Below are 10,993 nucleotides of genomic sequence, written 5' to 3'. Positions count from 1 at the left end.
GGAAAGAGGAACAATGTAAGGAATCCCCCAGTTTCCTTATGAGTGCCCCCACTGTGCTATAGTATAAGTCACAATCATTACTGGGAATACAAACAATGCTGCACTCTAGAGGTGTAAAATGACAGAGATGTGTTGTTGAAAACTTAAAAAAAAAACTATATTTATTCATAATTGCATAATCCACACTACACTGATTATTGCTGTGTCTGAAACCATATGGGGAGTACAAAAAGAGGAAAAGAGAGACAACAGTGGAGGTAGTTAATTTTCTTTTTAAATGAAACACACACACAAATGAAAGACGGTTAAATGTGTATCTCCTTTTGTCAGGTATGCAGCTCAGTAAACAGTAGGCTAAGCCAAACATTTGTACTTCCTAATAAGTTATGTTTATATTGATAAATCCAGGTCTGAAGCTTAGTCAGTGCATGGGAATCTTTGTCAATGTTGTGACGTGAGAATCTTTCAAGAACACTTTACATTAGCATTCTGGTAATTTTTTTTATTGTACCTAGGGTGGGGCACTACGGCAATATATACCAATTTATACCAAACATTTGCAAACCATATCATAACTGGATTTTGCAGACCAGTTACAAAATGTGATCCCTTTAATATCTGCATTAGGCCACTGTGGGCAAACAAATGTGCATGACTGATTTATGACTATATTGGAAGTGAATACCTTAATTTAGGGCTTAGCAATTAATCAAGTTTTGATCGCAATTTTGATGCCAGCTCCCAACAATCACAAAAACAATGTAATCGAAAAAAACAATTATTTTGCACATAACATTTAGCAAGTACACTCTCATATAGTTTTCACTGTTGATCTGTTTTTTTATTTATTTCAACAAATGCAACATCTTTCCAAAAGGTAATAAGTAATCATGTGAAATAATTGTGATTATGATTTTTTTTTTTCATAATCGAGCAGCCCTACCTTAATTTGTCAGGCCTTAATTTGTGTTTAAGATAAAGTTTCTTGAGTATTTACTATATCACAATATTAATGTGATACAACACAATTGATTTTTATCCATAACGCCATCAATAACTGTATTATTCTTTATTTCAATGTCACTGTTCATGATTTTGGCCACTTTAGCTTCCAGACCTGCGTCGGTGGCTACTGTAAAATGGCCATTAGCCATCCCCGTCCCTCTCTGGCCTGCAAATGCTTTCCTCCAAGTGTTGATGGTGTCAAATCAGTCAAGATAGCCTCTGAGGGGTAGCTCACCTGGTGGAGCAGGCGCCCATATATAGAGGTTTACTCCTCGACCCAGCGACCACGGGTTCGACAAATTGAATAATTACTTATCTAGCATTGAGCTACAGTTGTCTAATTTGCAGAGATGGTTGTGTCAGTCATTTTTTTTCTTTATGAAGGTATTGCATATTTTCCTTAAATGATGAATAAGGCATACGTTTGTCTGCTTTTCAGACAGTTTAAAAAAGCAAAGACAAATAAAAAGGCATTTTTGAATGTTGTTTTCCTATGGCGGGGCTCATTCAGAATTAAAAAGAATGTACCACAGTCCGTTGATTTTACTGGAATGTTGTCAAGCTATGCTGGTGTACTAGTAGTACTTCATCAAGTACATTTGAAGCATGACAAGTTCCCTGTGCAGTTCCAAAACTAGAAACACAAAAGGACAAGAACATAAGCTACTGGAGGAAACACACATTCCCCGAATACACACTGTGACAAGTGTCAGTAAAAGTAACATGCTTAAAAATGTAAAAGCTTTACATTAATCTTCAAACTTTGTATCGTTATTGGTCAGAGCACTCCATTAGGGTTGTGTGTGGTCATGTGTCTGCGCAGGTTGCTGGGGTTGTTGAAGCTGGCACTGCACTGATTGCAGGTGTATGGCTTCTCTCCAGAGTGGGTCCTCAGGTGGATCTTCAGGCTGCCGTTCTGCGTGAAGCGTTTCCCACATTGCGTACAAGCGTACGGCTTTTCCCCAGTGTGAATGCGCATGTGGATACCCAGCGTATTCTTGTTGATGAACGATTTACCGCAAAAGGTACAAAGAACGGGCGATTCTCCGGTGTGACTTGCCCTGTGCACAATCAGGTCTTCACGGCTGAGGAAGCGCTCGCCACAGAAGCTGCAGTCCAGAGATTTGTTGACACCGTGAGGGAAGACATTCTGCTGCTGGGCAAACTGGCTGACAAGACTAGGGTGCCCCACTTGACCATCAGCTCCTACTATTTGTGTATTTATTGCAGGATTAAATGCTGTTGAAGCCATTTGGGTGGAATGATTTTGTTCCAGTTGGTTGTTTCTGTTATCCTGCATTCCTCTCATCGGGGCTCTGTCACTGGCACCAGTGGTGAAATTCTGGAGACTGTCATGAATGACGTTATGGTCAGGAGACAGAGAGCTAAAAGCCTGGAGTTCAGAGACAGTGAAGAAGGTGTCTCTCTCCTCCTGCAGAGGCCCTTCCCCTCGTCCGTGAACACTCACGATTCTCAGCTCCTTATTATCACTAGTCAGGCAGGACTCTAAATTCTGAGTCCCTGTAGAAACATCACCCTGCATACTGGGGTTTCCAAAGTCATTCTGACCTAAGAAGACAAACCACAAAAAGACATGAGGAATCAGTGTTTGAGTATGAAACCTTAGACTGCGAATTATTTGCAACAACATTACCATAATAAGTGGTGTCAACAAAGTCTACATGTGATTGTAAAGTACTGAATGACTGACTTAAATATAATAAGTACAGTGATGTTTACCCAAAACGCCCTTCCTCTTGTACTGAATTAGCCAGTGCTGGACCAAAAACAGTTACGTGTCATGGCTGAATCGTGCCGTTCATCATTTTTAAATGCACATGGTGTTGTAATAAATCACCCTGAAAGCCTACTCATTGACATCCGATCTGACATATGCTTCAATATATTGACGCATGCATACAAAATATTTTGTATAAAGATATTTACTTATAAATAAAAATAAAGATAACACCAGGCATGCATTTTGGGATATAAAAAAAACAAACATATTTTAAAGTTTTCAGTGATGATGATCTGTCAAAGTGTGCAGTGTTTGAAATTAAATACATGTAATTTAAAAAGATCAATGCAATTTAAAAAAAATGTTTCTCGTTTTCCAGAAGAGTGTAGAATTTGACCTGAAAATCAAAATGCTTTCAATAAAATTTCTCAGGCATGATACATGTTTTCCTTCAGCTGTGACATACAAGTATATATTTAAAAAGTCTATTTTCTGCTAATAGGTTTCCTCAAACATTATTTATGTCAACAAATGTCCTACAAAGGCTAAACCAACAATGACCTTGTACACTAATAACAATACCAAGTACTAAGTAACAAAAAAATGCCGGTGCAACACAGATGTCTTCTTACTTTATAGTTTTATTTTTTAAGGTCCATAACAGTGACTAACGTTTCGATGTAAGTTTACATCTTCATCAGAGTCCTAAGTATTGTCTGTGTGGCCACTGTCTGATATCATATACTCTGATATCATATGGCTTAATGTCAACATCAACAAAAACCTATATACTATTGCATATGTTGTATACCCACCTACAACTGGTCCACATCCGCCGACGTCATCTTCATCTTTGATCAGGATGACATCTGGGATCTCCCCGCCTGCACACTGAAAAATAAGAAAACATATGTATGAGCAAACCACATTTTTAACAAAACAATAGTTCCTGAAAGTACTTGTACTGTATTTACCTCCACTGGAGTGGCAGAAGTCTTGTTCTCTGATTGTAAAGTAATAGAAGCAGCTTCCCCACCCGTCTTTTGAGCCACTGGTGGCTTAATGACAACTAGAGGGGGGAAAGAGACCAATATCCAAAAGCGTCAATGTTCTAAGCATGCAGCACATTTGACAATTGGAATCATGCTTCCAGCTGTAAAGGTCAAATATTTACAGATTAAGAGCTTTATAATTGGCCACATGGTGGCACTTGATAAGATCTTTCAATTTGTTGAGCACTTCCCCATGGGGCACCTGTGTACCAAGTATTATTTATTTATTTGTAGTATTTGGTTTATGCCATCTTCCATAGAACTCCCATAGACCATCCCATCACAGAAGGCTTGTATCATGTGGCCAACAGTTTTTCCTCATGGGAGCAGCAGAAACTACGCACTATAGCTTTAAAGCACAATGAACTAGTTTTAATTACCCTTTATAGCCTACCCTTAAGGTGCGGGTATACCCACGCTCGACACCGTGTGCAGACCGCCATAGATGTGCGCCCTCCGAGCACACACAGAGACATTTATGTTCAATGCGTTGTTTGTTGCACTACTCTCTGAAACACCTAAGGGCGTTAAGACAAAATAATCTGTGAATGAGCATGAAGTAGTAGAGAAGAAGAAGCAGGAAGTTAAGGAAAGCAGGCTGCCTTGCAACAGTAGTAAACACATCCATGTTTATACCAGTGACATATATAAAATGGACTAACAGATCCCGTTGCTCTGGATGGAGACCAGTGAAGGATATTAGAAGCACTTTTCCGGTGATTGCTGAGCGTTACTGCGCAGCCTCCAACTGAGCTCGAAGACGTATACGTGACGTGAGCAACTTGTCTGAAAGTTGGAAGTCTTCTGGTAGCTGTGCCAAGAGAAATCTCAATCATTCCCAATCTTGCAGAGACGGAGAGGGTAGGTATATGTAAGGAGATAACATAGGCACAGGCTAATTATTGCTAACTAAAATGCTAGTTAACATTAGTAATTAAACTTAAACAGCTAATGTAAGTCGAAACTGCCTGCGAGCTTCTCCTGTACTATACAGTAATTCCTCTACTATGCAACAGTAAGTCGCGTGGTTATGACACAATCGTTAGCCTATTTTTACAAAAATGTCTACTACGGAGCCATAATGTGAGGTACAAGATAATGGAGCCTTTTATACATGGTTGCATTTCTTTGAAATAAACAATGGACAAATAGTCTTTAAACGCTGAAGATGTAAAGTTTTTTGCTGTCAAAGTGGCGCCAAAATGAATGGCAGTCAATGGAATGCTAATTGGAGGTGATGGCTTGTTAGCATCAAAATGGCACCATAGGAGCTACGCATTCCGAGGAGAAGCTTACCCCCTTGGTTCAAACACAGACGTACCGCAAAACATTAGCGTCACTGTGTCCACGTTTGGACACCACTCGCTGCTATTGGCCACATTCGGAAACACTTCCAACCTGACGCGCTTTCCGGTCTTTTCACGGTACTTTACGTTTCCGATCATCACCAAAATTTTTTGCAGAATTTATCTATACCCATCTAACAATCTACGTATGAATTTTCATATATGTACATGGACATTTACACGTCTAATTAGTACATGATAGTGATTTTGATGAGAGAAAGAAATAAGAAAGAAGTAACAACGCTCGGGCGACAATCTTTCCCTCTAAAAAGTTTCTATTTTTACTGTACTGGAAATTAAGGAGCTTTTATTGCATAATTCATAGTTGTTGAAGCATGTAATTTTATTGTGAAGGACGGATGTATGATCCGGTAGTTTTGACAGCATTGATGGGACTTAATATCCCCGAAAAACTTCACATAGGACCCACCCAACAAAAGTTTTTTTTTATTTATTCAGAATACAGATATATAAACAAGCAAGGCATTTTTACAAATCCACTTCAAAAATAGATCTTTTTCCTCGGGTCGAGCATACAAACAAAACCTAGGAGCTTATACATAGCGAATCAACATAAAGAAGAAACTAAAATAAGAGAAAATAAATAAAAAGGGCTATCTCAAATTAACAAGAAATTAAAGAGTTTCAAGTAAAGAAATCAATTTAAGGGCTTTTTTGTCCATAACTTGTTTCAATGACTTGCACAAAACATTTAACTAATTCTTCCAATGGATCAGGGAGGGTTTGGTCTTAAAATATCTACATTTATGTATAAAATGTTTTCCTAATAGCACCAAATTGTTGAGAACAAAATCAACCTTCTTATCTTCAACAAAAACACCAAACTTTATATTCTTCACTGTCAGAGGTGGTATTCTCAATTTCCCTGGTTTGTAACCAGCTCTGCAGATCTTTCCAGAAAGATTGCACTAACTCACCTAGAAAAAATACATGTTCTAGATTTTCAATTTCCTTTTCCCAAAAAACACTGTTATTTGTATCAAAATTTAATTTCAGTCTTAAGAATTTGTTTGTTGGGTAGATTTGATTTAAAATGTTAAAGTTGACCTCTTATACCTTCAATGGACGAGGAAATGAGATATAACGTTTCCTTATTTTCTTAACCTCTCCATCTCCAAATTCTTTCAACATATATTTTCTTCTCACTGGGTTAGGGTAATATTCCTTTAAAAGAATATTTCTAATAACTTTGTTGGTACATTTATAGTCACGGAAACCAATTCCTTCGATGCAGAGCTGCCTCAGACCAGGAGAAACTTTGGAGTACCTAACGTCTTCTCTCACCATCAATTTTAGAGACATTGGTATAGCTTTCAACTAGGGATGTAACGATTACTGGTGTAACGGTAAACCACGATAAAAATGTTGACAATAACAATAACAGTTTTCATTTAAAATATCATTATTATGGAGGATTAGGTGCTGAAACAATTCCTCGAGTAACTCGAATAATTTGATTATTAAAAATCCTCGATGCAAAACTATTTGCCTCGAAGCTTTGTTTAATTAATGTTACCAACGTTGTATCGCTCACGGTGGTTCCGCACAGAGGATTATTACTGTCGCAAACCGAGCTGATGCTGCTGGCAACACATGCCATGAAGACTGATTACAAAATGAAGAAAGAGCGTAAGGAGCTAAGAGAAGAGACAGGCTGGAGAAAACAACAAAGTGTCCAAAGTTTGGAATCAGTTCAAATATAATTAAAATGAAAACTCTGTAAAGTGAGTCTACTGCAAAATCGAACTAGCTTAGCACAATAATAGCACAACGTCAATGCTTCAGCATCTCAACAGAAAAAAAGAGTCTAACTTAATCATCCATTCCACGAAGCGGACCCCACAAAAGTAAATCACAGAGTCGTATGAACGAAGAAACTACACCAAAACACCACAACTACCAAAATCAAAGACAAGAAAATACGTAGTGGTGACGGCAATTTGATCTAAAGAGCTGGGAAAACAGCTGATTGTTGCACACCATTTTCTCTCACTCTCTCTCTCTTCACAGAGAAACAGCTGATCAACGATCTACTAGCATAAGTGTAATGATATTGTAAGTAATTCCGAAAATTAAACCAAACTATTTATTATTGCTCTTTAATAAAACAAAAGTACTTCTTATCCGATTACTTGATGGAATAATCATAGCTGCAACCCTACGGTGGATTACCAAGGTGTGGAAACCGCGTGTTCCCAGCTTCATCCAAGTCTCCTGAAGTTGCCGCGCAGGCGCACTGCGTAGTCTACAACGTGCATTTCTTGAAGTTGGAATTATGGCGGAACGAGAAAATGACAGCACTCAGGACATTTATCAGTCTATTGCCTATATTTTTGTAATATAATAAACACTGTAACACTTTTTGAAACTATTTCAGCTTGTGTAGGCCTATCGGTGCTTTCTGAACATATTGAACACACTTTTAAAAATACCGCGATAATAACCGTGATAATTTTGGTCACTATAACCGTGAGGTTAAATTTTCATACCGTTACATCCCTACTTTCAACCATCTATCATAACACTTGACATTACATTGAAGTTGATATTTCTCACAAAACTCCTCATGCTGTAACAAGATTCCATTACCGTCCATTAAAATGAGAAATTGCCCAGATTCCCTAGGATTTCCATTCCTCCATGTACACAGATTTTCTGCTTATACATATGTATCTATTATTCCAAACTGGAGTATTATGAGGTGTAAAATGATGTTTGTAGATTAACTACCAATAGAAAAGGACCTGTTGATGGAAAGCAGAAAGTTTGGCTGGTAATGAATTGCATTCAAAATCACATCGCAGGAGAAAGTCTATTCCACACATTTTTGAAAATATTAAATTGGGGACAGTAAACCAAAAGGACTGCCTGTTATTAATACAAGATTTTAACCATTTAAATTTTAAGACACCATTCATCATATCAAAATAAATTGCATTTGCACCTCCATCTTCATAGTTTTAAACCATGTCAATTTTCCTTATGTACTGACACTTGTTTTTCCATATTAATTTCAAATTGACCTTGTTTATGGCTTTGATCATATTTGTAGAGATGGGTAAGGAGAAGGCCGGGTAAATAAGTCTGGATAAGCTGTCCATTCTGGATAATAAGAATCTCCCAAAACTTATGATATCTCTCTGCAGCCACCTATTTAAGATTAATTTACACTTGTCTAGATTGTTCCATATATTAATTTTGTCTGAAGTTATCTTATCCTTGGAAATAACAATCAGAAGTATTTAACTTCTGACTTGACCTTTATGTTAGTTGCAAGAGATAATCATGTAATGTTACAATTTTACATTTATCTAAATTCAATTGTAAGTCTGAAGCTCTTAAAAAATAGTCGATCATTTGTAAGGCTAAGGGAATTTGATTTTCGTTTTTTATTTTAAATAAACTTTTGTGGTCAGCCAATTGACTTATGGTAATTTGTCTGTCACTCACAACTAACCCTTCAATGCAACTATTCTGGATCAAAATGGACAACATTTCTGCTACCATTATGAATAAAAGTGGAGAGCTGCTGCAACTCTGACGATTTTCGTTTTTAAATGAGTATTTTGACAGTCAACGTGTAATTAGAGATATCAGTTAGCCTTAAAAATTGGCTTAACTTAAACCAGCCATCATAAAGTTAAACATGTCATGCAAAGTAAATCAGAAACTGAAATAGGCTACCAAGATGACAAACCATGTTGATGTAGCTGTGCTACGTGATAAGCAGTTTATAGACATTTTCTTTCTGTACGAGAACCATTAAAGCAACTGTTACAGCACGCTTTAATAACAACAACAACAACAACAACAATTGCTTGGAATCTGAATTGAGCAAAAGTGGGTTTTTGATGTTACCTGCAGGAGGAGGAGCGTTAGTCTACTTGTTACTCAAGTATTAAGTTTTTTGTTTTTGTTTTTTTAAGTGAATACTCGTTACCTTGGGGTTTAGCCCGTGGTTTGGGTGTACTTCCTCTGATCGGGGAAAAGCGGCTCGCCGGTCGGTTGGTCCTAGTCTGCAGCTTGAGTGAGAAGAGCTCGCTCCTCATCACCTTCATCCTCATCCTCAGGGCTTCGTTTTCCTTCAGACTCTGGGTTAGATTCAGGCGGAGAGACGCCGAGCTCACCGAGAAAAGCTGACTGATTTCCACCACCGCCGCTTTCACCAGCTCGTCCATTATGGACAAAAGCTGCGACTCCACATTCAGACTGCCCGGCGGCATGTCTGTAGACATGTTATACTGTGCAGCCACCGAGAACTATGATGGAAAAAAGAGCGACACAATCCTTGGGTTACTCACAAAAGCGACAACACAATGGCCTTTCCGGTAGCATGGCGCTGGTTACCGTCATAGACAGATAGAAACCATAGAGAAACGGTTACCGTAATCCCTAGAAAGCAGGGTGTCTTCTTCTTCTTTTGATTTAATGGCGGGTTGCAACCATTACTTAAAATGCATACCGCCACTACTGTATCGGAGTACGTAGCTAACCAGACTACTTTACATCACAGGAATTCTATCCTCAAAACAAAACCCACTAAATTCTACTAAATAATCCTATCTCCTTCAAACATTTGATTCTACCACCGTTTTCTGTGTGTCCTGTACCCCACTAGGCTACTACTCAGAATACCCACAATGTCCTAGGCCTATTCCCTACCTGCTTTACCAATCTTAGCTAGTTGTTCTGGACGGATTCCAGGAAGGATCACGGATAGATTTTAGAAATGTATTTTGAGGCCACGAAATGATATTGTGTGCCCACGAGATACAATTCGTTCGCACGATTTAATTAACTCGTGGCCATGATATAGGCTACAATTCATTCCCACGTTGTAATGAACTCGTAAGCACGTTTTAATTATTGTGGCCACCAGATAAGTGTAGCAAAAGAGCCAGCACAATGGACCAGCTTTTCTCCCCAAAGCCAGTGCACAGATCTGCTCTAGCCCACCTGCTTAATTAAGGCGCTCCTTGGTGATAGCTAGGTATGGATAGAGTTTATTGTTTTATTTTGACTTAGGGATGAGTTATATAGACTATCCCAGTAAGCAGTGGCGGCTTGTCAATAGAGGATAACAACTTTTTGCATGACTGCCACCAACGGTTGGGCGTATCCTAGAGCATCAGGTGTGTGAAAACATGGAGGCCACAATAACAAAAGATTTTCTGCTGTTTTCTTATGCCAGCATACAAACATCACATCTACAGGTGTTTGTTTGCGTTATCTGCAGGACAACGAACGGGGAAAGACACGGATAGGTAATGTGACCCTATCACTATCACCCTATAATGTGTAACCCTAATGTGTTGTTTTTTTTATACCTATTTATGAATAATTTTAAACATGTTATGTCTGTGCATGTTTCTTGGCAGAGGCATTTGTCCACAATAAACCGTTTATTGTCATTGAAATATGTTCAGTGAACCAAAGTCACCAAAGTCACCTACATCAAAAGTTAGTTGTCAACAACGCGTCACCAACTGGGAAACTCGTTAGCAAAATCGAGCCCAAGTTTCCCACCTCTGATTCCCACAGGAATTTTTTTTTTTTTTTTTAGATTTCTTTATTTAAAAGGGACAGTGCACATTAATCAACATGAGTACAATGTCCAACATGTAAATGTGCCAGATTTAGCCGTACCGGCTAATTTTCATCTGCAGTCCCTAGCAGGTTGATGACTTAAAAAACAAGTTACATGAATGGTGATGTTTTCACTCGGAAAAACGTTTTTCTGATGTCCATGAACGCACGGTAGGCCTACCTCCTTAAACTTTCAGCCAGCATGTGACCTGAAGCTGGTCTCCTGCGGGCGGCAAAATTAC

The 10,993-nt window shown here is 38.4% G+C and overlaps 1 protein-coding gene across 2 annotated transcripts; it reads right to left on the bottom strand.

Annotated features, from left to right (window-relative positions):
• Positions 1-186: 186 nt before the first annotated feature.
• Positions 187-10,993, bottom strand: LOC114562286 (zinc finger protein with KRAB and SCAN domains 1). 2 transcript variants are annotated; one of them, XM_028588613.1, is made up of 5 exons: positions 10,933-10,993; positions 9,106-9,424; positions 3,721-3,815; positions 3,562-3,637; positions 187-2,574 (listed from the first exon to the last, which is right to left on the bottom strand). In XM_028588613.1, the coding sequence occupies exons 2-5, from the start codon at positions 9,398-9,400 to the stop codon at positions 1,784-1,786; spliced, it is 1,257 nt and encodes a 418-aa protein (XP_028444414.1). In that variant the 5' UTR covers positions 9,401-9,424; positions 10,933-10,993; the 3' UTR covers positions 187-1,783. The 2 variants fall into 2 exon arrangements, with proteins under 2 accessions (XP_028444414.1, XP_028444412.1); XM_028588611.1 differs by lacking the exon at positions 10,933-10,993 and adding an exon at positions 9,550-9,955.

This window comes from Perca flavescens, chromosome 10 (assembly GCF_004354835.1).
Source record: "Perca flavescens isolate YP-PL-M2 chromosome 10, PFLA_1.0, whole genome shotgun sequence".
Taxonomy (NCBI): domain Eukaryota; kingdom Metazoa; phylum Chordata; class Actinopteri; order Perciformes; family Percidae; genus Perca; species Perca flavescens.
The sequence above is the reverse complement of the archived record's forward strand: the minus strand, read 5'-3'. Positions and strand labels throughout refer to the sequence as shown.

What these genes read in the sequence shown, in the direction of transcription:
- LOC114562286 (XM_028588613.1), bottom strand. Translation starts at nt 9,400, where the DNA reads ATGTCTACAGACATGCCGCCGGGCAGTCTGAATGTGGAGTCGCAGCTT. An exon ending in ACCACGGGCTAAACCCCAAG is followed by an intron (nt 3,816 to 9,105) that starts GTAACGAGTATT and finishes TCCCCCCTCTAG; the next exon opens with TTGTCATTAAGCCACCAGTG. An exon ending in CGGATGTGGACCAGTTGTAG is followed by an intron (nt 2,575 to 3,561) that starts GTGGGTATACAA and finishes TTGTCTTCTTAG; the next exon opens with GTCAGAATGACTTTGGAAAC.